We start from the raw sequence: 27867 nt of genomic DNA, 5'->3' as shown, positions 1-27867 counted from the left end.
GCAGGCTAACGGAGGTGATAAAATCAGGCCTAGGCTGCTAAGCTCATGATGGAGCTTGATAAGAGGGGAGTGGAGTCTGATGGGGTGGGGTTGTTCCAAGCACCCAGGAGAAAGGTCTTTCAAACTCATGGAGTCATTTTCATGTTAAGCCTTACCCAGCCCCCGCATCCACATGGCTTGGCCTGGGGGCTGCCCTGGGAAGCAGGCAGAGAGGGAGGCAGCTGTGGTGGCCCCAAAGCAAATATCCTGGAGCAAGGGCCAAGGCCTCAGAAAGCAGACTGTCCAGCCCAAAGGGAAAGAGGAAGAAAGCCATTGGGGACACGTGAGCTGGTGTTTCCCAGCACCCAGCCTCTGGGCTGTACCCACTCACTTGCCTTTTTTCTCTGCCCCTCCAGCTTGTCTGTCCCATCCTCACCATGGCTCCTGGAGAGAAGATCAAAGCCAAAATCAAGAAGAATCTGCCCGTGACGGGACCTCAGGCACCTAACATCAAAGAGCTAATGCAGTGGTACTGTCTGAACACCAACACCCACGGCTGCCGCCGCATTGTGGTGTCGCGTGGCCGCCTCCGGCGCCTGCTCTGGATTCTCTTCACGCTGACAGCCGTGGCCCTCATTTTCTGGCAGTGTGCCCTCCTCATCTCATCCTTCTACACCGTCTCTGTCTCCATCAAAGTCCACTTCCAAAAGCTGGATTTTCCTGCGGTCACCATCTGCAACATCAACCCTTACAAGTAAGAGGCAAGAGCAGGCACGTGGAGGAGGGGTCATGCCCTCTCCAGATGCCAATGCCCCTCCCAAAGGTGATGCATTCCAGCCTGCAGACACAATGTTTAGAAACTTGAATTTCTTGCCAGTGTTGGTAAACTGCCCTCTCCCTGGTTTAAAATCTGTACCAAATTTTCAACCCATCAGCAACTTCTGAGGATGACTGGCTCAAGGAAGGGAGGAGGGCGACAGAGGCTGCAAGGAACTCTTCTGCTTGGTGGCTGGGTCTGGAATGGACAAGCATCCCTCCTGTCTTAGACACACACACACACACAGAGTCCAGCATAGCCATTTGCCCTGAGCTCGCCCAGCTCACACCCTTACTCTCCCCTGAGCGTGAGCTGGAGGGTGACTCAGACGTGACACCTAGATGACTTCCGGAAGCACCTCAGCTGCCCAAAACCCTCACCTGAGTCAACCCAGCCCCACTAATTGAGATCACTGGGCTCTGGGCAGGACCATCCCTTCGTCCTGCCTAATTGTCTGCTGCCTGACCTGTTCTAAATGGGTCATCGGAATCCTTCTCAGGATTATTGAAAACTGATCTGTGAGACAGATCAGAATTTGGCAGAGCAGGGGTGGGGGCGGGGAGAAGGGAAGAGCAAGCAGGAAGACCATCAAAGAGAACTAACTTGTACAGAGTCCTCGATGAGTTGATGGCAAAGCTCAAAATCAAAATCAGGTCTAAACTCATCCTCCCCCTCAAAGTCTTTCTTTCCTTCCTTCCTTCCTCCCCCCACCCTTTCTTCCCTTCATCAGTTGTTCCGTAATCTCTTACCCAGCCTCTACAAGTTGTCATTCACTATGCCTCGTTCTGGGGCATGGAAATGAACGATCCAAACACAGTCTTTGTCCTAGTGCAGCTGATGTTGGTAGAGGATTGAAATATTAACAAATAAAATTACACTAATAAAATTAATAATATTTGTTATTTAACTGCATATATATATATATACACACACATACATACATACAGAGATATGTGGATGGATGGATGGATAGAATAAACAGGTTAACTCTTGCCAATAATCATATTTTACAGATGAGAAAACTGAGACATGAAAAGGCTAAATGGCTTGTCCAGAGTCCCACATCCAGAACCAGGATGGGGAACTGGAACCCAGGCAGTTTGGCTCTGAAGTTTCTATGTTCAGTCACTATGCTGTGTGGTCTGTGCGTAAAGCAAGGGGGTGAGAGAGTGAGGAGAGTTAAGAGGGAGGTCAGGACCATTCAGTATTGTGAAAATGAAAAGATGGTGTTGTTATGCTTCATGTGGTCAGCTCCTGAATCATTCTGTGTTCTTGGGGGTTTTCAAGGTAACAGTAATACCCCTCCCTCCCAGCACTGATTTGAGGAGAACCTGTGGGCAGGGGCAAGTATGCCAGGTGGAAACAGAGCCTACCGCTGGGGAGATTCCTGGTTAGCAGTTATTTACTTGTCTTCACTGTGGCTGGTTTATGGGAGGCAGCTGACAGTCACCACTCCAGAAATGCTGGTTGGGGCAAACTCATCAACACACCCCGAGAGCAAGCAGACAGTGATGGCAAAGGTGAAGCCACAGGCTTCACACAAGGGTCATACAGGAGCCTGTCCCCATTTATTTGAGCCAGTGGTCATGTTGGAGGAGGAAGTTTTTAAATGGCCTGGTCTTCTTGGCCAAGGGCACTGGGGTGATGGGCACGTCGATGGGAAGCAGCACGGTAAAGGGCCAGAGGGCTTTCCCCACCCCGACTCCTCCTTCCCACCCTGGCAGGTACAGTGCTGTGCGCCACCTCCTAGCCGACTTGGAACAGGAGACCAGAGCGGCCTTGAAGACCCTGTATGGCTTTTCAGAGATTACGTCTCGGAAACGCCGAGAGGCACAGTCCCGGAATTCAGTCAGGAAGGGCACTGATCCCAAATTCCTCAACCTAGCCCCACTGATGGCCTTCGAGAAGGGTGATACAGGAAAGGCCAGGGACTTCTTCACGGGACGGAAGCGGAAAGTCAACGCAAGAATCATTCACAAGGCATCAGATGTCATGCATATCCACAATTCCAAGGAGGTGGTGGGATTCCAGCTGGTAAGATGCCCATTCTCACGGTTTCGGGGCCTAGGGTGGGATTATGGGTCCGGGGAGGTGAGGTCATGGGTCGGGGAGGCGTGGTCATGGGTCCAGGGAGGTGCGGTCACTGGTTGGGGAGGCAGGGTCTTGGGTCCAGGGAGGTGGGATCGTGGGTCTGGGGAGGTGGGGTCATGGGTCCGGGGAGGCGGGGTCATGGGTCCGGGGAGGCGGAGTCCTGTCCAGGGAGGTTTCTTCTTTGCTGTTAGTCCTGTAGCCCCTCAGAAAGAAACACATTCAGGGTGAATCAGCTGCAAGCAACTGAAACTGATCCAGGCAATCGTTATTATGTGTGCTGTGCTCAATTGTGTTCAACCGTTCGCAACCCTGTGGACTATAGCCCGCCAGGCTCCTTTCCATGGGATTTCCCAGGCAAGAATACTGGAGTGGGTTGCCATTTCCTCCTTCAAGGGATCTTCCTGACCCAGGGATCGAACCTGCGTCTACTGTGTCTCCTGCATTGGGAGGCAGATTCTTTACCACTGAGCCACCTGGGAAGCCCCCAGGCACTCTTAAGCAGATAAAAAGGCCAGTAGAACTGGTATCATGTTGGTGGCCTGTTAGGAGCTGGCCACAGAGTAGGAGGTAAGTGGTAGGCGAGCCAGCAAAGCTTCACCTGCTGCTCCCCATCACTTGAACCATCATCCCCACCCGCAACATCTGTGGAAAAACTGTCTTTCATGAAACCAGTCCCTTGTGCCAAAAAGGTTGAGGACCTCTGTCTTAGAAGGTGACCAGTAGCTCATGGAGTCCTCTCAAAGGACAGAAATTAGGGAAGATTCAGGGATCCTGGTGGCAAGAAATGATGAAGAGTCATTTCAGATATTGCTGCTGGATGAAATAAGCTTCCATTGTTGATTCAAATCCCATTGGGGACTATCTGATTGACCAAGTTTGGGTCACCTGATGGCTCATGTAGGGTAGGGCATCTTGATGGACAGTCTTGGCCGACTATATCCAAAGAGGGAAAGGAAATTCTACCAAATAAAATTGGAGTGCAGATACCAGAAGGAAGAAAATAGAAAATGAGCAGCAGAAACACACAGTGTTCCCAGCAATACTTGCCTTCATGAGGTGCTATCGCCTGACTTCTCATCTCTCCTCCTTGGCCCCATTTAAGGGGCTCTGAAGAAGCGGCCATTTACCAAAAATGAATTCCACTGCCTTCCTGGCCACACTCAACCATAATCCTCCTCTCTGTGCCCCAGCTGTTTCTGCAGGATGAGAGCTACTCATTCTTCATAGTCTTGGTTGCTGATTGTGAGATCTCATGGCTCCATTTGCCAGTCCGGGGGGGAAAGTGGCACTTTCTCTAAATCACTGAACCTTTGTGAAGTTTTCCTGGGTCCTTACGCAAGATAAAGTTCTCCTTGATACTCAAATTCATCTTTTGGTGTCTGTCTTTTAGGATAGTTTTCAAGCCCTGTTGATGAAATGAGAGGGGCTTCTCAGGTGACGCAGTGGTAAAGAATCCACCTGCAATGCAGGAGAAATGGGTTCAATCCCTGGGTTGGGAAGATCGCCTGGAGAATGGAATGGCAACCCACTCCAGTGTTCTTGCCTGGACATTTTCATGGACAGAGGAGCCTGGGAGCCACAGTCCATGGGGTCACAGAGTTGAACATGACTGAGGGACTGAGCACACACACACATAAGTGTGATGAGAACATCTGGACCAGATCACAGTTTCCCTATAGAATTCCCATTATTATATATTTTGAATGCTGGTCTTCCTAACCAGCATATGAGGTGGGGAAGTATGGTATTTTGATCAACATTTTGTAGGTGAAATAAGGGTAGGTACGCAGATGACACCACCCTTATGGCAGAAAGTGGAGAAGAACTAAAGAGCCTCTTGATGAAAGTGAAAGAGGAGAGTGAAAAAGTTGGCTTAAAGCTCAACATTCAGAAAGCTAAGATCATGGCATCCAGTCCCATCACCTCATGGCAAATAGATGGGGCAACAATGGAAACAGTGACAGACTTTATTTTTGGGGGGGCTCCAAAATCACTGCAGGTGGTGAAATTAAATGACGCTTGCTCCTTGGAAGAAAAGTTATGACCAACCTAGACAGCATATTAAAAAGCAGAGACATTACTTTGTCCAAAAAGGTCCATCTAGTCAAAGCTATGTTTTTTCCAGTAGTCAAGTGTGTGTATGAGAGTTGGACTATAAAGAAAGCTGAGCACTGAAAAATTGATGCTTTTGAACCGTGGTGTTGGAGAAGACTCTTTAGAGTCCCTTGGACTGCAAAGCAATCAAACCAGCCAATCCTAAAGGAAATCAGTCCTGAATATTCATTGGAAGAACTGATGTTGAAGTTGAAACTCCCAATACTTTGGCCACCTGATGTGAATAACTGACTCATTTGAAAAGACCCCGATGCTGGGGAAAATTGAAGCAGGAGGAGAAGGGGATGACAGAGGATGAGATGGTTGGATGGCATCATCAGCTGTATGGACATGAGTTTGAGCAAGCTCCGGGAGTTGGTGATGGACAGGGAGGCCTGGTGTGCTGCTGTCCATGGGATCACAAAGAGTCATACACGACTGAGTGACCAAACTGAGTGCCTTGCCCAAGGTCCTGCAGAGAGGTCATGGCAGTGTCTGGGCTAGAATCTCAATTTTTAGACTGCTGACCCAATAAGAAATGGTGAGGGTTGGGTGGAACTCAGTAGCCATACTTGGTTAAAGCCTGGCTATCTGGGGACTCTGAAGATGCTGGTCTTGCTTCTCACTTAGGGACTCATGAGTGAGGCTCTGTGTCCTTCCTCACTCAGCCCCTTCTTGGTCCTTGAGACTTGAGGATGTTGAGTCCCTGGCCTCAGAAGTGAGAAGCCAATCCTTGCCCAGGTATCCCTCCTGTTCCCCTGAGTATCTAGAATCCCAGTTCCTTAGCCTCACAGTCCTTCTAAAGGCCCCTGGCAGGACCCATGGCTTTATCTTGGTGTCTCCTCCTATTCACAGTGTTCTAATGACACATCAGACTGTGCGGTCTACACCTTCAGCTCAGGGGTCAATGCTATCCAGGAGTGGTACAAGCTGCACTACATGAACATCATGGCACAGGTGTCTCAGGAGAAGAAAATCAACATGAGCTACTCTGCTGACGAGCTGCTGGTCACTTGCTTCTTTGACGGGGTGTCCTGCGATGCCAGGTCAGTAGTGGAAGGCTGCTCTCTCAGCTCCAGGGACCAGGGGCTCTGAGTGCTGGGCTCCTTGCACGCACCTGCAGCTCAGCTAGAGGTCTTGGGAGTGACAGGTGCTCTTCTCACTGACCCTGCCTTTTGGAAAATGACTTATACAGGAGCTCAGCTCTAGAGTCTGTGAGGAAGATGAAGATGACTTAGCGTCAAAACATCCTTAAACTCGTTAAATTATAAAAACAGAGTAGTTGATGGTGGACATATAACCTTGTATATTACCATCGTGCATACCAGTGAGAACCATCAATCTAGTCAAGAGGAAGTAAGGAAGGAGAGACGGAAGGAGGCAGGGAGAGAAGAAGGGAGGGCAGGAAGGTCTGTGTACAGATGTGAGCTTTCATACCTTTCTACCATTAAGATAACACCCAGATTCCTGGTGGACACTAGGCAGTCATGGGACATTCTAAAGTGTTCCTGTTTATTGTAAGGACTTTCTTCATTCTTTTAAAATACTAAGCCTTTCTATATGTTAGTCGGTATTTGATCCTTGTGAAAATTGAGTGATTAGAATCATGTCTTCTGAAGGTTGGATTCTAAAGTCAGCATGAGAACATGTATGATGTGATTCCTTTTCTGGGAATCATTTGCTAGGAATCAGAATGGAAGAAAAGTCAAGGGTTGGCTGAGACATTCAAGTGTAGAGGAAATGAGACCAGATATATTGGCACAAAGAATGCCAAGTCAGGATGGAGAGGGAGGTGAGTGGATTAAGAGGGTGAAGGGAAAGCAGAGGGTGGTTCTACATCGACATGTGTCAACTGGACGAGGGGCCTTTTTTGTCATCTGTAGGAGGAAAGATGGGGAAAGTAAGTCGTGTCTATCATCCCTTGTCCACAGAAGACAGCTGGCCCGTTAGCACTGCCCACTGAGAGGTCAGCTCAGGTGCATGGTGGGAGTTCCCGGCACAGCCCTTTCTGACCTGTATTCTTCCACCATAGGAACTTCACGCTTTTCCACCATCCAATGTATGGGAATTGCTACACATTCAACAACAGACAAAATGAGACTATCCTCAGCACCTCCATGGGAGGCAGTGAATTTGGTAAGAAAACCTGCAACAAGGGGCTTCTGGGGTGCTCTAATGACAAGCTTGCTGGCAGCGGGAAAGTTGGGGTGCTTGAAGCCTTCCAGAGACACAGGCTCTCCCTAACCTGGCCAGAAACTAGGGATACAACTTTTTCTCATCCATGTTGGTTCTTTCCTTCTCTATCAGAATCTGTTTTCTTTTTTGACATCTCCTCTTTGCTTTTGAGAGAGCAACAGGGACAGCCCTGGTGTTTCTTCACCTGGGGAAACCACTCAGGTTTAAGTGTGTAGCTGGAGTGAGTAATGCCGAGCAGGCAGCTTCTGAATGGACTTAAATCCAGATGTGCTGAGCAGGAGATTAGAGAAGCCAACACACCTTTATCTTGCTTAAGATGACAGATTCTGGAGTCAAAACCCACTCTGTCACTCACTGTGCAGCCCAGTGAAAGTTTCCTCCCCTTCATTTATTATAAAGCGGGAATAACAATGGTATTGACAATAGAAGGTAATTGAGAAGTCAAAATATGAAAAGCAGTTAGAATAAGACCTGACACACACTGTATTCATTTCGTTGGGCTGCCATAGCAAAATATTATAGATGGGTGACTTAAACAATGGACGTTTTGAAACTCATGGTCAAGCTGCTGGCAAATTTGGTCCTGGTGAGGACTCTCTTACTGGCTTGCAGTTGGCCACCTGTCTCTGTCCTCACATGGCCTCTCTCTGCAGGGGGAAAGCTGTGTTGTCTTTTCCTCTTCTTATGAGAACACCAATCCTATGGGATTAGGGTCCACCCTTATGACTTCATTTAACCTTAATCACCTGCCTAAGGCTGATTCTCCAAATACAATCACAGTGGGGATTAATACTTCAGCATATAAATAGGGTGGAGGGTGGTCTGCAGAAAGACGCTTGATTCAGTCCAGAACACACACTAAGCACACAATAAATGCTAGTTCTGGTTGTCATCACTACTGTTACTGCTGTTACCACCATTGCTGCTGCTGCTACTATTACCACCCAAAACTACTGCCTCCAATATTACCATTATTGCTACTCTACTACCGTGACTTTCGTAGAGAAGGCAGGAACTCAACCAATTGGTCTATCTTGAAAGATTCTAAACAAATTGAACATGATTTGATATATAGATATGCTCCTATAAGAAGAGGCAAGGTCTTAGGAAGGAAAACCCAGTTGGACTCCTCCTCTTTGTTACTGCACAGTCTGTGTTCTTACCACACCTGCAAGAAACCATAACTCAGGGAACATACGTCAGTGGGAAGAAGTAGTCTGGGAACTGTTGCACAGTCCTGACTCTGCTGCATTTGAGCTTTGTGACCCTGAGCAAATCACTTCCGCACTCAGGGCTTTGATTCCTTTAGTTACAAATAGAGTGAAGGCAAAAGGAGAAGGGGACGGCAGAGGATGAGATGGTTAGATAGCATCACCGACTCAATGGACAGGAAGCTGAGCATACTCCAGGAGATGGTAAAGGACAGGGGAACCTGGTGGGCTACACACAGTCCATGGGATCGTCAAGAGTCAAACACAACTTAGCGACTAAACAGCAACAGAAAGAAGTAAAAATAATTTTAAAAATTCTCTTCTTTCAGCTCACATAGGCCCTGCTCATTTGCTCATTTGTTTATCAAATGTTTATTGAGTATCCTGTGTATGTCAGGCCCTCTTCCAAATGTTATGGACCCAGTGGTGAATAACACAGATGTCATCCCTGTTTTCAAGGAGCTTGTATTTTGCTGGAGAGAGACAGATAAATGAGTGAACAAGCACATAGACATTATCTGGTTATCAATCCTAGGTTTACACCTCAAGAATTACCCCGCACAAGGGCTGAGTTGAGATGGGAATTTTATTTCAGATAAGGAGGTCCAGAAAGGCCTCTGGGATGAGGGTTATTTGAAGAGGAGAAGATGTATGATACGGTCCATTGAGGAGTGTTTGAGCACTAGTAAGTCCGAGAACCTCAGTGAGGAAATGGATTTGGTGTGCTCTGGAAACAGAAAGATGGTCAGTGTGCTTAGAGCTTCCTGATGGAGGGGGAGAGTGGGATGAGAAGGAAGGCATCACCATAGGAGAGCTAGTCAGGTTTCTGGACAGTATTTTATGGCGTCCCCGTGTATGCAATGAGATGCCTCTGAGGAGTTTCAGACAAGGGAGTGACCTGATTTTAAAAGGTCCCTCTGGCTGCTTGGCTCAGATTAGACACAGGTGCAACAGTAGGGTCAGGGAGAGGATTTAGGGCAGTGATCAGATGCACTACTGGTATCTCAGCCACAGCCCTGCACATCCCTTTGGGTGCCCAGCAGAACTCCCCATCTTAAAGAGCCACAAGGAGGTTCACGTCTTAGGCCGGGTAGCAAAACTTGTGCTTAGCAAAGCTGCAGTCGTGACACTGCTCCTGAGCCCTATTTTGAGCTAAGCTCTGGAAACAGAGCAGTGAAAAGTCAGGCTCCCCTCATGGAGCTTCCCATTTTGCTCTTGTCCACTTTTCACTTGTAGGAAATGCGTGGGTCTTGGATTTGAGACTCCCAGAGTGGTGGGAGAGGTAAGCTACCAGCAGGGAATCTTCTCCTGGCTTTTGACCACAAAGGGCTGCCTTGTCCTTCCAGGGCTGCAGGTCATCCTGTACATAAATGAAGAAGAGTACAACCCCTTCCTGGTGTCCTCCACCGGGGCTAAGGTGATTGTCCATCGGCAGGACGAATACCCCTTCGTTGAGGACGTGGGAACAGAGATTGAGACAGCCATGGCCACCTCCATAGGAATGCACCTGGTAAGAGAACGCTCTGATTTCCATCTGCTTGGCAAGGAGGACAGCTTTTATTGAAGGATAATCAGTGAGGTGGAACTTATGGAAAAGTGTATTGGTTTTAAGAGGAAGCAAAGTCTTGTGTTTTCCAATGATTACTCAAATGGTCACTCTCTGAGTTACACTAAGGGCTGTCTTTATGTCTTCTGTGTGGATAAACAAGGACAGGACACCATTCAGGATAAGAATTGAAGGAACCTTCCTTGTTTCAGAGACAGACATCCACGTTTACAAAACCTGTGCTGGAAGCAAGGCATCAGATACTAATGATGTATTTGTCAGTAATATAAATGGAGCAGATTTACGCCTTCCTGGGCCACCTACAGGCCAATGGAGCATGTAAACCACTATTGGAAAGTCACTGGGCCTTCACAGGTCTATTTAGTCCCTCCTACTTCCATCAGTTTCAGCTCATGTACCAAGAATCCCCCTTCTCTCAAGTCTTTGACCTTCTCTGAGCTCACTGGGTGCTGAGAACACTCATACCTGTCAACAGGAGCACATCTGGGCTGCAGAGTCCAATTCTTGGGTTGGCCATGCCCAGTGGAAGTAGAAGGGCAAGGTGAGGGGTGTCCAAGGACACCCCTGGTCATGTCACTGCTTGTATAGTCTCCTGTTTGCAGGCCTGGGTCCCTTTATGCCAGTCTCTCTCTCACACTAACAAAATAACTATTAAGTACTTATTTCAAAGGAGTATATGTACAAAGTCAGTACAAGGGTCCTACCGTGCAGACGCACCTCTCTCCTATCCCTGACCGCTGGTCTCCTCCTTCCTCCACAGGCAGCTATGGCTATAGCTTCCATGACTCAGGAGGGAGTAAAAGTCTTCTTCAAGCCTGTGTATAGGTGTAAGCATTTCTTTTTTGCAAATGCAAAATACTGTTCTGCCCCAAATTTTCACTTGATAGTATAGCTTGGAAATAGTTCCATAGCAATACACATAGATTCTGCCTCATTCTTCTTAAAGACATAATATCCCATTGTGTGGGTAAGTTATTGAAGCCATTCTCTGTTGATAGACTTGAGCTTGTTTCCAGGTACAGCTGAAAACAATGGTGCAGCGGGATGCGTAGTCATCCCGTTACTTCTTAGAAGTATCTCATTCAAGACGGAGATTAGCCAAATGGCCCTCCAACGATGCTGTACCAAAACAGGCATTAAGCAATGCTTAATCTTTGCTAATTTAAGAAAAAATGGCATCTATTATAAGTTTAACTGACAGTCATTCTTAGTGGTATTTTTTCACCTATTTATGGAGGGGAAAAATCTCTCCTTGTGAACCCTTTGTTCATGCCTTTGTTTATAGCCAACCTTCGCATTCCAAGGGCTTCCCTTGTGACTCAGCTCGTAAGCGATCAGTCTGAAATGCGGGAGACCTGGGTTTGATCCCTGGGTTGGAAAGATCCCCTGGAGAAGGGAAACGTTACCCTCTCTAGTATTCTGGCCTGGATAATTCCATGGACTGTATAGTCCACGGGGTTACAAAGAGTTGGACATGACTGAGCAACTTTCACTTCACTAGTGCCCCACATTAAGCCTCTTACCCTTTATACCTCACAAATTTTTCCTCTAGAGCTCTCCAAACTTGATTGATCATCAGATTCAGATCTACTGAATCAATCTCTCTGAGAGATGAGCCCAAGGATCTGTATTTTTATCGAACCCCAGAGGTCATTCCAGGAGGCAGCAAACTCAGGAACCTCAGCTTTAGGAACCTGAGTAGTTTAGAATGAAAGAAGAAGAAAAGTGTGTCTTCCTAAGAGAAAGTAGAGCTAGGATGACACCAGAGCTTTAGCACAGCCGTAAATGTTGTCTCCGAAGTGTTACAAAGTCACATGATGGGCGTTGGACCTTATCTATCTATCCATTATCTATTCATCTAACAAGCATTTGCTGAGCACTTCATGTGTGTTAGATACTGGAACGACATCAGTGTCCCCAGAACTGTCCCTGTTCTTTTAGACTTTGGGTCTAGCAGAGAGAATTTATAATAACAAACCAAAAATCACATAGGTGAATAACTATAATCATCATAGGTGCTGAGAAGGATAAATACAGGATGCATGAGAGCATATCACAGAGATGCCTGATATAGGGCTTTTTATGGGGGGGAAGTGGAGAGTTCAAGGGGTGCTTTCCTGACGAAGTGGTATTTAAGTTGGGAGAGCAGAGTTGTTGAATGGGGATCTGTGGCTTCAGTGCCTCACCATGGCCCGTTCAAGAGCAACCTTGAACAAGAGAAAGCATGGGGATGGTCATCTGGGAGCCCCAGAGCTCAAAGGAGCCATGTCATGTAGGGGCTTTGTTCAACGTGGGCAGTTTGTTCCACATGGGAAGTGTTGTGTACCAACTTGGCCTGTGTGGATGCTGATGGCCCAGGAAAAAAATCTTAAGCCCCAGCTTGCTCAGACTGTGATTTGAAAAGACTTTAGGTTCCTACTTAAGGAACTAGGTCTGTGATTCCTGTCTTCACTAGCAGATTACAAAACTCCCCGATCAGAACAGTAAGCATTTTGATCCAGTGTTCCCCCCGGCAGTTTTGTACTTGAAGAAGCACCTGGAATTTACAGCACATTCTTACAGCACGTGCTCTTCTTCCCTCCTGCCTGTTACAGTGTCTGCAAACTTAGAGCTTGGGAAAGTATGAGAACCAAGGGAATTGCCCTCTGGTTTTCTTCTCTGAGCTTAAGAATGCCCATCACATTGTTAAGCAAATGCTCCCTTTAGCAATGATGGGTAAACAAAGACATGGGTGGGTTTTCTGCTATACCTAACTTGAGATGTACAAAATGAAAGCCACGGAGCAGGGTCAGGCAGCTCTGGTTCTGATTTATGAGCATTTAAGACAACAACAAAAAAAACAAGGATTACTGAGAGGTCACCAGAGGGTCATTAAGAATAAGTCCAAACACACTAGACTTCCTTCCTTACATCTTTATTTTTTAGGTAGGTAGTTATTTACTTTTGAGAAGCATGTTAAACTGGTGGACTCAGTTGGTTAGGCAGCTGGTTAACAAATCTTCTTTCATTCATTGAGGGACTCTGTGCCCAAAGCACTGGATATTCAGAGATGGGTATATCAGAGTACCTACCTTCAAAATTCACCTTTAAGAGGCGATAACACAGCTTTGCAATACAGGTCCAAGCTCTATGGGAATAGGGACCATTTCTATCTGTTCCCAGGCTCAGTTCTTAGGGCATAGTAGATCCTCCGTAAATATTTTTGGATGGCTGGATGAACAGGAGCCAGGACCAAAGTTGTTGGTCTAGGCTTTCTAGATGATGATTTCTTAAGGACAAATGTCAGGCAAATAGAATCAGGAAAGGCTACTCCAGACAAAGGGCACAGCAATTACAAAGGGGGTTGCAGAAAGGATTTGAAGTCTCATTTCAAAATGATTCAAAATGTAGTGAATCATTTCAAAAAACCGCTTTGAAGCGCACTCAAAATGCTAGAGGCAGTCGAGTATTTACAGTAATACTAAAAAGAAATTATGACTCCCTCACTGAGGCAGTGGCTGTGGGGATGAACAGAAGTGACTGGATTTGAGAGATATTACAGTGTGGAAGCAACAGCGCTGGACAACCAAGGTCATCGGGGAAAGGCCAGGGGAAGTTAGATCCATATTTAGGCTCTGACTTGGGTATTGGGTTGAATGGAAGTACCAGGTTCTGAATTAGGGAATACAAGAAGAGTAGGGTTCAGGGAGAAAATGACCACTTCAGTTTGGCACATACAAAAGGTGTAGCTTTGGGAAATCATTCTGAAAACGTCCAGTGATTAGATGCTCTAAGCCTGGAGCTCAGGAGAAAAATCCAGAAGCAATGGCGGGGTGGGGATTGCATGTAACACAGTTCTAGAGTTAGAAATAAATGCCATCTCTCAAGACCTGAGATAGAACGCAGATGTTTAAGGGCCAAGCAGAGAGGAAATGGAGAAATAGAGGCACGAAAGCAGCAGCAGAAGCTGGAAAGGCTTGGTTTCAAAGAAATGAAGATAGTTTCAAGGAAGGTGTGAGCTAGAAGTGCCAAACACGGTTGCGCCATCAGGCAAGATAGAGGGTAAAAGCTGTTTTCTGGGTTTGGCAACCAAGAGGTCACTGGTTCTTTGCCAGAACAGTTTTCAGTGGAAGGAGTGGAACAGAAACCAAAGTACAACAGGTTGGATCATGAATAGGAGATGAGGAAGAGGACAAAGGCAAATTCACCTAGGGGGGTGCGGATCAGGCCCTGAAGAGGGGCGAGACTTCACTGCCACTGCAAGCCCTACTGCACATTCTTATCTTAAAGCACCCGCTTCTTTTCACAAGCATGTTTGTAACAGGGATTAAGGGCTCAGACTCTGGAGCCAGACAACTAGGATCCAAACCCCAACTTTGCACTTGGGCCGTGTGACCTCTGTGTCTCAGTCACCTCATCTGTGAAATGGGGATGATAGTAATATTGCTGTACAGGCTGGTGAGAATTCAGTGAGCTGATTCATGCCAAACAGTGCTTGGCATGTGTTGAGTGCTCCAAAAATATTGGCTATTACTATACACCCTTCTTTTTTTTAAAAAAAAGAAGAGATGTGAAAGGATGGAAAAATAAGCATTACTGGAGATTTTTCTTGTCCTTCCTGATACCCCCATTCTTTATGAGTGAGATATTGTTCTCTTCCATATAGTATTTAGAAGGCGTGCTAATGATTTGCCATATGTGTTACAAATATCTTTCCCAGTTTGTGCTTTCATTTTAGTTATCATTATGCTACCTGTTTCACAGGCAAAAACATCAGGTGTTTACATAGTCAAAGTCTTCGGTTTCTTCTTTAGTTATTATGTTTATTGAGTATTTTTCCTCCTTGAGATCAGATACTGAGCTGAATTTCCTTCCAGTTATTTCATTATTTCATTTACTAGTTTAACCCACTAGAATTTCTATCTCGGCAGGATTTGAAATTGAGATAGGATTTATTACTTCCTCCAAATTCTTAACAAGTAGTCCTAACTTCATATGTTGAATGGTTCTTTTTCCTCCACTGATCAGGACATAAATTCTTATAATTTATTAGCATCTAGGAATTATCTCATAACTTATTACAATATAAAAACAGAACAAAAGAAAAGAGATTTAAAGCACCCATAACTCCATCTAGGGTTTCCTGTTGCCCTTGGGCGTTTCCCTGACACAGTTCAGACTTTACAGGGGTGAGCTAAGGACTCCTGTGCGACTTCCCTCCTCCCCCAGAATTCTCAGAAGGAAGCAGATAGGACCTGGTTTGAGAAAAATGAGTCCTGTTTCCACATACACCCACATACAACACATGTGCACACATACGCCTAATCACACCCACACACACCTGTGCGTGCATGCATACCACACACCTATCTATCTATCTGTTTAAACTTCACACACTCTCTCACACACACACACATATATTCATTCACATTTTGGGGTCCCTAGGGATCAGGACAGAAGCCAAAATGTTTCCCCACCCTGCCCATGTCAGCAGTTCTGGAAAGCTGGCAGGGAAAAGAAGAAATGAAAGGCGAGGGGGTAAGGGGGAGAGAGTGAGAGAAAGCCAGGGCTCTGTCCAGGTTCCTCTGACTGAGGCTCCAAGAAGCTGAAGACATCTATTCCACTCTAAAAAGGCCATTTGCCCTACCTGCCCCAGCCCCAGGTGTTTTAGGAAATAGCCTGAAATAACCCAGTTTGATAAGCATCCTTCAGAGTAAAGGGCCATTGAATACTCAAAAAGCATAACAATCACAATGTTATGACTTTCTCACAATCAGTTTCCTGGAAGTGGTCCTCAGGCTGGTTCTCAAAGTAGAAGGAGCCCCAGCTGCCTTTGCCAACTGCACAGGGCTTACCTGCATGGACAGACCCTCTCCTCCAGATTTCAGGGTACTGAACGATCCCCGCAGGCAAATAGAGCCCAGGGCTGACACTCGGGGCTCTGTAGCCAGTTTAGCAGGACGTGGGGGCTCCAAGGGACACCTGATCGGGAGTGCGCGGCTTGGAGAAGCTTAGAGGGTAGCGTTGGGTAAAGGTGCCCTTGAGGGAAGCCACTGCTTGGCATCTCTGTGCCCATTTCCCAGCCTAGCCCTGGCATGTACTGGAAGCTCTGAATCTGTTTGTTTCCCAGCTATTAGAGGAATGAAGTAAGTCTGTTTATTCTGTACTGACACGGAAAGACACACACTCTTTATTATGAATGAGAAAAGGATATTGTAGGGCAAGGGAACATGTGAATCTTTGTGTCTGGATCTCAGGATGGAAATCTGACCTGTTGCAGTAGGTGCCCAGGGGAAGAGAGGAAATCAGATGGTTACTTTCCTCTCTGCTTCTTCTGTTTAAATGTTTTAAAATGAGCACTGTCTTTTGCCCTGGAGGTTCTTGCAGTTAATTGAGGAAGACTAATGGATCAACAGATGAATTATAATACAAACAGAAAGAGATTATAGCCCCTTGAGATGACTATGATTTCTATCTGCACCAAACTTCTTGATTTCTTTCCCCCTACCCCACCCACCCTCAACTGTCTTTCTCTCTATTCAGCCATTCTTCAAAGAAAAATGAAATTTCTTCCCTCCCATAAATCTGACATCCATTTGCCCTTTACCCTCCCCATCTCAAAAAAAAAAAGACACCTTTGTACACATACACACACACACAAACCAAATCCTAGCTATGAGTTGGTCACAAATTATATTCTATAGTTGCTCCCCCTTGGGAGACATTATCCTTCTTTTCCCCTAATTGTCTTGTCTGGATTGTTCCTTTGTAGTGACAAATATTAAGCTAGAACCAAATGTGCAAGCCATAATAAAAAACATAATTTAATAAGGCTTTCAAATAGTGAGTTGCAATGTTCTTACCTCTTCTGATCAGGGTATCATTCTATAATGCTGGGCATTCTTTGGTCCTCCCTAAGAAAGTCCATTTTTCCAAGTCACCTTCTGGGACCAAAAGGTAAGAAGATAGGAAATGAGTCCTTCGCTGAGATAAGAATCCCATGCAGCACAGTCACTGCTCATCTAATCCCTCCTGCCCCATCCCCATGGATTCTCCAGCGGCTCACTACTATTCAGGAAACCAAATCCAAACCCACGTTTCTCAGCAGTATAGGAGACTGCCACAATTTGTCCTTTGCGTCCCTCTCAGACGTCATCTCCAGCGACAGCTCTCCCTTTCACCACGGTCCAGCCACCCTGGCCCTCTCCCACCTCCACTCTGGCTGCTCCTTCTGCCTAATCCTCTTCCTACGTTTCTTGACAAGTCCAGCTCTTTCCTGCCATTCCATGTCTTCCCTAATCACTTTTGGAAAGGTTGTCCCCTCCTCCAAACCCTTCCAGTTTCTACCTAGTTCCATTGATCACTATAAAAAATTATTCAAAATGATTTATTTGCTCTTTGGTCATCGGTCTACTCCATTAGAATGTGAGCCCCAGGAAAGCAGGGAACTTATTTCGATCATTGTGGATTCCATAGTGCTCACAAGAGGGCTTTCCTGGTGGTAAAGAATCCACCTACCAATGCAGGAGATATGGGTGACTCAGGTTCAATCCCTGGGTCGGGAAGATCCCCTGGAGAAGGGCATGGCAATCCACCCCAGTATTCTTGCCTGGAAAATCCCATGGACAGAGGAGCCTGGCAGGCTACAGTCCATGGGGATGCAAAGAGTTGGACATGACTAAGCGACTGAGTGACATAGTGCCTAGAATAGCATCAAGCTCCTAGTAGGTGCTCAATAAATATTTGTTAAATGAATGAGTGGGTGGTTGCTCAGCTCCTAGAAGCTGCTAGCAATGCCCCTTGTCTGGGTCCTGGAGGGGTGCAGGGCTGAATACGTGCTTCTGTGATTACAGACAGAGTCCTTCAAGCTGAGTGATCCCTACAGCCACTGCACGGAGGACTGGAGTGACGTGCAGATCACGAACATCTACAACGCCACGTATTCCCTCCAGGTACAGGCTGGAGGCAGCACCCAGCCCTGGGCTGTGGTCTGGACCCAGAAGACAGAATTATATATAGGTTGGGGTGTGTCTGGGACCAGGAACTGTGGTGAGAATCCTGGGGTTCATCCAAAGATCTCAAGAACAAATGATGCCAGCTGGTTCCAGTCCTCTTCAACCCACCTGTAACCAGAGCTTAGTCAAGGTTTGCCTGGAACAGAACGTACAGCTCAACAAACCTGCTTCCTAAATCAGCCTTGGCGAATGCGAGACAGGAGGAGGAGGCAGTCTGGGAGGGGTTGGCTAAGGGGTGCCTTTCATCCGCTGACAGCTTTGGACAAGTTGTGTGCTCCTCAGTAGCCACCAGGGGAGTTTGGATTGGATCAGGGACTGCTAATCGGTGGTTTCCAGGCCCCTTCCAACCTGCCCACCTGGTTTTTCACCTGGTTTAAAAGTCGGGGAATTTCATAGGAAAATCCAGATTTCTAGCTTCTCTTGAAAAATAAGATCTGGTAACAATGGGCCCATATTCCTACAGGATAAACAGTGGATAGAGTGGCCTTATCAAATGAGACACGTTCTTTGGTTCCCTGCAGTCTCCACCACCCATTAGTTATTACCTACATTGACCCTTGGGTGCTATCACCTGTTACACCTTGTCTTCTGTTCTGCGAGTCTGCCCTTCGCTTCCCACCAGGACACCTAGAGAGTCAAATGAGAATCACCCAGCAGAGCGAAAGGACCAGGCGCCCTCTGCCCTGAATCCTCTAGCTTTTATTAGAGCTGAGCTGAGAGGTGGTGGAGACACTATGAAAAGAGACTAGTGGTCAGACAAGGTCTGCTTGTAAGAAATAGAGATGCAATCACACTGACATTAAGACAGAAGAAAAAGAAAAGTCAGCTCAGTGGAAAGACACTCGGGATAATATTTAGTGAGAAACTAGCATTTACAAACACTTTACATCTTTCGATTCATATCACAACCACCTCATGAAGTAGGTCCTGTTACACTGATTTCAAAAATGAAGAAAACAAAGCATCAGAGAGTTTAAGTAACTCACCTGAGGTCACACAACTGGGAGGTGGCAAAGCTGATATATGAACTCAAGTAGCCTGACTTCCAAGCCCCCAGTGTTAGCTCTTATGGCTCTAAGCTTTGTGGATATCGTGGTACCTTAAGATCCCCAGGGATTCTGCGTGGAGGGCATGCAGCTGAAAATTGGAAAGTTGGAGACTGTGTTTGTTTCTGTTTCTTGGCACCTGCTCCAAGTTCCCCACTTACCTCTGGGTCAGCACTCACGTGGTGGCAAATGACCACCCCAGCCCCTCTCTAGCTCATCCTGGCCTCCACATCTCAAATTCCCAGTATGTTTTCTAGCTTTGTCCCTTTGAGCCTATCAGCTAGGACATGAGGGGTACGTTTATGCTGTCTGCCGAGGCTGTGGGAGGTTGACCCCCTCTGACTGGGGGATATAGGGAGGGGAGGTCTCTGGCAGCCACAGGCAAGGAGGTTGAGGGAACTCCTGGGTCTTGTCTTTCAGATCTGCCTTCACTCGTGCTTCCAGGCCAAGATGGTAGAGAACTGTGGGTGTGCCCAGTACAGTCAGCCTCTACCTCAGGGAGCCGACTACTGTAACTACCAGCAGCACCCCAACTGGAGTGAGTAAGACACCAACACCCCCCACCTTGCACACCCCAGGAGCAGGGTCAGCCCCACCCTGGCAATAGCTAAGGCACTCCCAGGACCCTGCCCTGATGACCTTTGACCTGAGGGAGACAGAGAGATATTAACCAGCTTCACTCATGTTGTGAAACCTGGCTTGAATTCCACCTTCTGATTAAGGACCAAATGCTACACCCCAGCTTTTGCTAAGTCCCTGACCCCCTCTGTCAACTCCAGGAGGTAGGGACTATTGATAGTGTCCTTCCTTTCACAGAACAAATAACTGAGGCTCAAAAAGGTTAAGCAACTTGCCCAAGATCACACAGCCAGGGTCTAACAAAGCTAGACCCAAGGCAAGGACTGCCAACCCATCCCACTTCCAGCTAATGTTCTTAACTGTGGCAATTTTCTGTCTCTCAAAATCACAAGGTAGCAATTGTTTCCAGAGAACTAGTGTTTGTAGAAAGTGGAAGGTGAAATCATTAAAAGGAGACTGTGGGGGTATTGGTCTTCCCAAGTAGCTCACTGGGTAAAGAAAATGCCTGCAATGCAGGAGAGGCAGGCAGATGCAGGTTCGATCCCTGGGTCAGGAAGATCCCCTGGAGGAGGGCATGGAAACCCACTCCAGTATTCTTCCCTGGAGAATCCCATGGACAGAGGAGCCTGGCAGGCTATGGGCCATGGGGTCGCAAAGAGGCAGACATGACTGAAGTGACTAAGCATGCATGCATGGGGGCATCATTGGGAAACCCTAGAAAGGGCCCCGTGGCCCCAAAGTTCATATCTCCCCACATCCCGTTCCTCAGTGTACTGCTACTACCAACTGCACCAGGCCTTCGTCCGGGAAGAGCTGGGCTGCCAGTCGGTGTGCAAGGAAGCCTGCAGGTGCGTGGACCCGAAAGGGTGGGACGAACATGGCTGGGCTGGGCCAGGCCACCCACACTCACTCTATGCCCTTCTCCACTTAGCTTTAAGGAGTGGACACTGACCACCAGCCTGGCACAGTGGCCATCAGAGGTCTCCGAGGTAAGTTCTCTGCCCACTCTTCCCGCCTGGAAACTTCGGCCTGTAGCCTGAGGTCCTGGCTGTGTCTGCTGGCCTCAGGGGTGATCCACAGGGAAGGCCCATGTCAGGAGCTGGGGCTGAGAGGAGAGAGCAGACAGGCTGGCTCTGGCCTCTCCAGGCATCCCCAGGCCACTTCTTTCTCCACCACAGAAATGGTTGCTGTCTGTTCTCACCTGGGACCAAAGCCAGCAAATAAAGAAGAAACTCAACAAGTAAGTTGATCTCTGCCCTGCTTCCTCTGCTCCTGCCCACCCTGGTTCCAGCCTCCTCACTTGATTCCTCCATGCCAAACCCTCTCCTTTTCATTCATTCACTCCTTCACTCATTCCTTTATTCAACAGATATTTCTTGAGTCTTATCATGAGGTAGGCCCTGCTCTAGGCTAAGGGCTCTCAACTGTTTGACCACAACCCACAGCATGAATTTATTGATACTTTTCCCATTGCGGTGCATTGAATACACTGCCAAAATAAAACTATCATGAAACAGTACTCTTTTATGATGTACAGGGCATTCAGACTGCTTCTCAGACGTTGCACACTTGTATACCAAACCATCCAACTCGTGTACCAATTGTTTACAACCGTCCGATGGGTCACAGCATAATTCCAAATGCTTAGTGCCTATATCAGTTGATAAAAATTTCGAATCTCTCTGTGGAGGCAACCTGATCTTTTATATTTCACTTTGTAAAAGGTACTAGTAAGACTCAGTACATTTATTTCATGATTTCCTGATGTATCTTGACACACTTGGAAAAATACTCTTTTAAACCTTGCAGCTTCTAATCACACTTGATTTTCCTTATCAAAATTCACTTAGAAGAGACTTTTAACAAAAATCACCCAGGCCAGAGTTCAAGGATCTCAACAGATGGAGACAAAGGTGGAGCAGGTGGGTGTGGGATTGCCATGTAAACTAACATTTCTCTGGGTCATTACTGTTTACATGGTTCCCTACCCCAGTTTGGTCTCCAGCATCTTATTTAATGTCCACTAGGCGAGGTGTGAGGTGCTGGGGGATGCCGTGATAACCAAGCAGACACGATGCTTGCCTCCAAGATACTTCAATTCAGTTCAGTTCAGTTCAGTCGCTCAGTCATGTCTGACTCCCTGCGACCCCATGAATCGCAGCACGCCAGGCCTCCCTGTCCATCACCATCTCCCGGAGTTCATTCAAACTCACATCCATCGAGTCGGTGATGCCATCCAGCCATCTCATCCTCTGTCTTCCCCTTCTCCTCCTGCCCCCAATCCCTCCCAGCGTCAGAGTCTTTTCCAATGAGTCAGCTCTTCCCATGAGGTGGCCAAAGTACTGGAGTTTCAGCTTCAGCATCATTCCCTCCAAAGAAATCCCAGGGCTGATCTCCTTCAGAATAGACTGGTTGGATCTCCTTGCAGTCCAAGGGACTCTCAAGAGTCTTCTCCAACACCACACTTCAAAAGCATCAATTCTTTGGCACTCAGCTTTCTTCACAGTCCAACTCTCACATCCATACATGACCACTGGAAAAACCATAGCCTTGACAGGACGGACCTTAGTCGGCAAAGTAACATCTCTGCTTTTGAATATGCTATCTAGGTTGGTCATAACTTTCCTTCCAAGGAGTAAGCGTCTTTTAATTTCATGGCTGCAATCACCGTCTGCAGTGATTTTGGAGCCACCAGAAATAAAGTTTGACACTGTTTCCACTGTTTTCCCATCTATTTCCCATGAAGTGATGGGACCAGATGCCATGTGATCTTCGTTTTCTGAATGTTGAGCTTTAGGCCAACTTTTTCACTCTCCTCTTTCACTTTCACCAAAAGGCTTTTGAGTTCCTCTTCACTTTCTGCCATAAGGATGGTGTCATCTGCATATCTGAGATTATTGATATTTCTCCCGGCAATCTTGATTCCAGCTTGTGCTTCTTCCAGCCCAGCATTTCCCATGATGTACTCTGCATATAAGTTAAATAAGCAGCCTTGTTTAAATAAGCCAAGTTAAATATACAGCCTTGACGTACTCCTTTTCCTATTTGGAACCAGTCTGTTGTTCATGTCCAGTTCTAACTGCTGCTTCCTGACCTGCATATAGATTTCTCAAGAGGCAGGTCAGGTGGTCTGGTATTCTCATCTCTTTCAGAATTTTCCACAGATTATTGTGACCCACACAGTCAAAGGCTTTGGCATAGTCAATAAAGCAGAAATAGATGTTTTTCTGGAACTCCCTTGCTTTCTCGATGATCCAGCGGATGTTGGCAATTTGATCTCTGGTTCCTCTGCCTTTTCTAAAACCAGCTTGAACATCTGGAAGTTCACAGTTCACATATTGTTGAAGCCTGGCTTAGAGAATTTTGAGCATTACTTCACTAGCATGTGAGATGAGTGCAATTGTGTGGTAGTTTGAGCATTCTTTGGCATTGCCTTTCTTTAGGATTGGAATGGAAACTGACCTTTTCCAGTCCCGTGACCACTGCTGAGTTTTCCAAATTTGCTGGCATATTGAGTGCAGCACTTTCATAGCATCATTTTTTAGGATATGAAATAGCTCCACTGGAATTCCATCACCTCCACTAGCTTTGTTCGTAGTGATGCTTTCTAAGGCCCACTTGACTTCACATTCCAGGATGTCTGGCCCTAGGTGAGTCATCACACCATCGTGATTATCTTGGTCATGAAGATCTTTTTTGTACAGTTCTTCTGTGTATTCTTGCCACCTCTTCTTAATATCTTCTGCTTCTGTTAGGTCCATACCATTTCTGTCCTTTATCAAGCCCATCTTTGCATGAAATGTTCCCTTGGTATCTCTAAGTTTCTTGAAGAGATCTCTAGTCTTTCCCATTCTGTTGTTTTCCTCTATTTCTTTGCATTGATCACTGAAGAAGGCTTTCTTATCTCTCCTTAGAGTCTAATAATAAAGATAGACTTTGATCAAATCATTGCAAACTGTTAAACCCCTGAGCCAAATATGATTCCACCAATATAACCTGGTATTTCCACCTTTTCCTGAGAGATCCAAAATTCTGGCAACATTAAACTTCCATTTTTGCAAAGCACCAAAGAGTACTGAGTACTGGCTACCTCTCTGGAATAAGCATGAATTTTCTAGCTTGCCACAGTCCTAACAGGAGGGAATTTAGTACAGTGAGTGGTTAAGAGCACAAACTGTAAAGTCAGATATAGCTAGGTTTGAATATCAACTCTACCAGTCATGAGCTGTGTAGTCTTGGGCAAGTTACTCAACCAATCTGTCAATTTCCATGTCTATAAAATGGGGATTAGAGAAGGCAATGGCACCCCACTCCAGTACGCCTTATAGGGCTGTTGTGCAAATTAAACGAGTTAATTCACACAAGGTTCTTGGAAGAGTGCTTAGCAACACAGGAAGTGGTCAATAAATGCTAGCTGTTATTATGGTTCAGTTCAGTTCAGTCGCTCAGTCGTGTCCGACTCTTTGCGACCCCATGAATCGCAGCACGCCAGGCCTCCCTGTCCATCACCAACTCCCAGAGTTCACTCAGACCCATGTCCATCGAGTCAATGATGCCACCCAGCCATCTCATCCTCTGTCGTCCCCTTCTCCTCCTGCCCCCAATCCCTCCCAGCATCAGAGTCTTTTCCAATGAGTCAACTCTTCTCATGAGGTGGCCAAAGTACTGGAGTTTCAGCTTCAGCATCATTCCTTCCAAAGAAATCCCAGGGCTGATCTCCTTCAGAATGGACTGGTTGGATCTCCTTGCAGTCCAAGGGACTCTCGAGAGTCTTCTCCAACGCCACACTTCAAAAGCCTCAATTCTTCGTCACTCAGCTTTCTTCACAGTCCAACTCTCACATCCATACATGACCACTGGAAAAACCATAGCCTTGACTAGACGGACCTTTGTTGGCAAAGTAATGTCTCTGCTTTTCAATATGCTATCTAGGTTGGTCATATGTCTCCCAGACATGTTTTAGATTGCCATCAAATAATCATGATTGCAAGGTTTCGTTTTGGGAGGGCAGCTGTGGGGACTGATTTAGTCTAGAGCTGGGGAAATGGTTTTTGAGTGAAGGGATGGCTTGAGTGACCAGGTCCAGGCTGGAGATGTGCTCTGTGGTGCACAAGGAACCCCATAAACCAGGTTCTAAGACACCCTGTGGAGCTCAGAGCCTGGGCCTGGCTGGGGGCTGGGCCAGAGAGACACAGCCATGCTGAGGGGCTGGCTATTTGCTAGAGTGCAAAAGCCTCCAACTCACCTTGGCATTGCCTATTGGAATTCTTACAGGACAGACTTGGCCAAACTCTTGATATTCTACAAAGACCTGAACCAGAGATCCATCATGGAGAACCCTGCCAACAGTGTGAGTGGCTCCCTTCTGAGACTGTCCCGGGTCTGCGACTTTGCCCATCTGCCTGGCCTCAGGGAGCAGAGTCAGACTGTGGGGGTCCAGCCCAAGCTAGTAGGGCCACCAAAGGCCAACCAGGCCTCAGATCAGAATGGGCAGGGTAGGAGGGGACAGACAGCCTGCCCTCATCTTCCCCAAACCTGCTCAGGGCCAGGGCTAACCAGTGGCTCCCTTGGGTCTCAGGGTCTTTGCAAGAAGCCAGCTTGGTGGGGATTCCCCCTTGATCGTGTGGTTTGGCCTCCCTTGCAGATCGAGCAGCTTCTGTCCAACATTGGTGGCCAGCTGGGCCTGTGGATGAGTTGCTCTGTTGTCTGTGTCATTGAGATCATCGAGGTCTTCTTCATCGACTCCCTCTCCATCATTGCCCGCCACCAGTGGCACAAAGCCAAGGGGTGGTGGGCCCGGAGACGGGCACCCGCCTGCCCTGAGGCTCCCCACATCCCGCAGGGCCGGGACAACCGCGGCGTCAACATAGATGATGACCTGCCCACTTTCACCTCTGCCTTGAGTCTGCCTCCAGCCCCAGGGCCCCAGGTGCCCGGCACACCACCCCCCAGATACAACACCCTGCGCTTGGAGAGGGCCTTCTCCAGTCAGCTAACAGACACCCAGGTGCCAGCTGAGTCCTGAGGCAGGGCGGGGAAGAAAGATGGAGCCAAGACCACCAGCCACAGTTGAGAACTTAGTCTCCAGCACACAGTGGGTGTCTTCCCCCCGCTGAGCTTTTCAAAGACATTGTCTACGAGTCTGCTTTGAACGAGGTGGGCCTGGGTGTGTGCAGGGGACCGTCGGACCCCTCCCAGCCACATTCATAAGGGCCGCCTAGGACGAGCTAGATCCTGCAGGCCAAACCCCTTAGCACACCTGCTACGGAGAGAGATGGGGCCAAGGAGATGGGGCCAGCCTGGACAAAGGCCAGGAGTGAAGCCTGACAGAGTTCTTGGCCAGATCTTGAGAGAGAGAGAGTGAGAGACTCCTCCAAAGCACCAAGTTGGGGGTTTCAGCCACTCCTCCAGCCTGGGCTGGGGCCCAAGGATGTGACTTTACGTGTCGAGGCCTGACATTCACTGCTTGGTGCCAAAGATAGGAGGAAGCTCTGGGCCTGGAGCTGGAGCTGTTTGTGAGTAAACCATTCCTAGTTGCTGACATCAGAGAAGGCAATGGCAACCCACTCCAGTACTCTTGCCTGGAGAATCCCAGGGACGGCGGAGCCTGGTGGGCTGCCGTCTATGGGGTCGCACAGAGTCGAACACGACTGATGCGACTTAGCAGCAGCAGCAGTCGCTGACATTGGGGCAAGGTCTGCTCTGAGCCCTCAGGAGGGAGGTGGCTCAGGGTCCTTGGAGTGTTAGAGGGGAAGAGGGCCCTGTCGGGGCACCTAGGGGTGTGGCAGGAGGCCCTCACTCTGAGCTGGGGCGGAGAGGGGGGCATATTCTGGGCAGCTAAGCCAGTACTCTGGACCCTTAGCAGAGAAGGGCCAGTTAAAGGACTCTGTTGGCCACTCCTGTCCGGTGGTAGCCCAAGGCATGACTTCCTGATAACCCACCTCAGCTGCTTTTTCTCCAAGGCAGACCACCTTCCCCCACTGATGGCCTGCCCCTCAGTAGCAAGTCAGCCACGTGGACAGCTACCTCCTGCCATATCCACACCTTCCATGATGATGGGAGCTGACGTGTATTAAGCACACAGTAGGTGCCCACTATCAGCTCAAGAACCATGTGCTGGCTGCTGCGCTCAGCACTTACAAAGATTGGCATAGGAGACTGCAAACTTCAACCCACAAGCCAAATCCTGTTTTTGCCTGTGACCTAAGAGTGATTTTGGCATTTTTTTAAATACTGTTAAAAATATCAAAAGAAGGACCATTTGTGACATGAAAACTATATGCAATTCAAGTTTCAGTGTCCATAATAAAGTTTTATTGGAACACAGTCATGCCCCTTTGTTCACTCATTGTGTATGGCTGGGTTACCACGGCGGGCAGAGCTAAGTGGCTGCTCTTGCAGCCCCCCGGGAGCCTGAAGTATTTATTCCCTGGCCTTGTACAGAAAAAGAAATCTACCAACCCTGGGATTAGCACAGTGAGGAGGTATGGTTATCCCACTGTATGGATGAGGATACTTGAGACAGAGAAATGTTGGCTTACTTGCCCAGGGTGACCCGGCTAGGAAGTGGCAGAGCTGGGTTTTCAACTTGGGCAGGGTGACTCCAGAGCCCATGCACTTTATCAGTCCATCATTTTTGCATCCAATCAGTGTCTGTGCGTTTTAAGGATGAGGCTCCTGTCAGTCCAGGTGGGAAGAGGGGAAGGCTCCACACCCAGCTGTAGGGCAGAAGGAAGACCCTCATCTGTGAATGTGGACAGGCCTGCATTTCAGGACTGCCTTCTGCCCAAGGATGGCTGCTAGAGGGAGGCAGGAGACTCAGTGAAAGAGCAAGGGAGGACTTCCCTGGTGGCGCAGAAGATAAGAACCTCCTGCCAATGTGGGGGACACGGGTTCGATCCCTGGTCTGGGAAGATTCCACAAGATGTAACCCCTGAAGCCCGTGTACCCTGGAGCCTGTGCTCTGCAACAAGACAAGCCAACAAAATGAGAAGCCTGTGCACAGCAATAGACCCTGCTCAGCACAACTAGGAAAAGCCCACACAAAGCAGCTAAGACCCAGCTCAGTCAAAAAAAAAGAGGAAGGGATGGGGAACCTTGCCTGGTCCAACCCCACCTCAGGCTTGTGGCAGCCACAACCATCTCTGCCCCATGCAGTGGTTCCCCTGGTCCTTGCAGGTGGGGCGCTGCTGGGAAGCATGGCAGCACACAGGGAGAAGGTCACCGTGACCCCTGGCAGGAGCTGCCTGAGGAGTGGGCTTAGAAGTCAGAGCTGATGCAGGAAAGCATCAGG

General features: G+C 47.7%; 1 protein-coding gene across 1 annotated transcript; it reads left to right on the top strand.

Annotated features, from left to right (window-relative positions):
• The first annotated feature begins 416 nt into the window (after positions 1-416).
• Positions 417-26558, top strand: SCNN1G (sodium channel epithelial 1 subunit gamma). Its single transcript, XM_052636132.1, has 13 exons — positions 417-733; positions 2521-2830; positions 5837-6027; positions 7014-7117; positions 9735-9898; positions 17788-17886; positions 19416-19533; positions 20344-20422; positions 20506-20563; positions 20753-20814; positions 24849-24924; positions 25219-25581; positions 26541-26558. Exons 1-13 carry the CDS (start codon positions 417-419, stop codon positions 26556-26558), a joined length of 1959 nt encoding a protein of 652 aa, XP_052492092.1.
• The last annotated feature ends 1309 nt before the right edge of the window (positions 26559-27867 follow it).

The sequence above is a fragment of the Budorcas taxicolor genome, chromosome 2, assembly GCF_023091745.1.
Source record: "Budorcas taxicolor isolate Tak-1 chromosome 2, Takin1.1, whole genome shotgun sequence".
Lineage (NCBI taxonomy): Eukaryota > Metazoa > Chordata > Mammalia > Artiodactyla > Bovidae > Budorcas > Budorcas taxicolor.
Note: the sequence above shows the minus strand (reverse complement) of the source record. Positions and strands in the feature narration are given on the sequence as shown.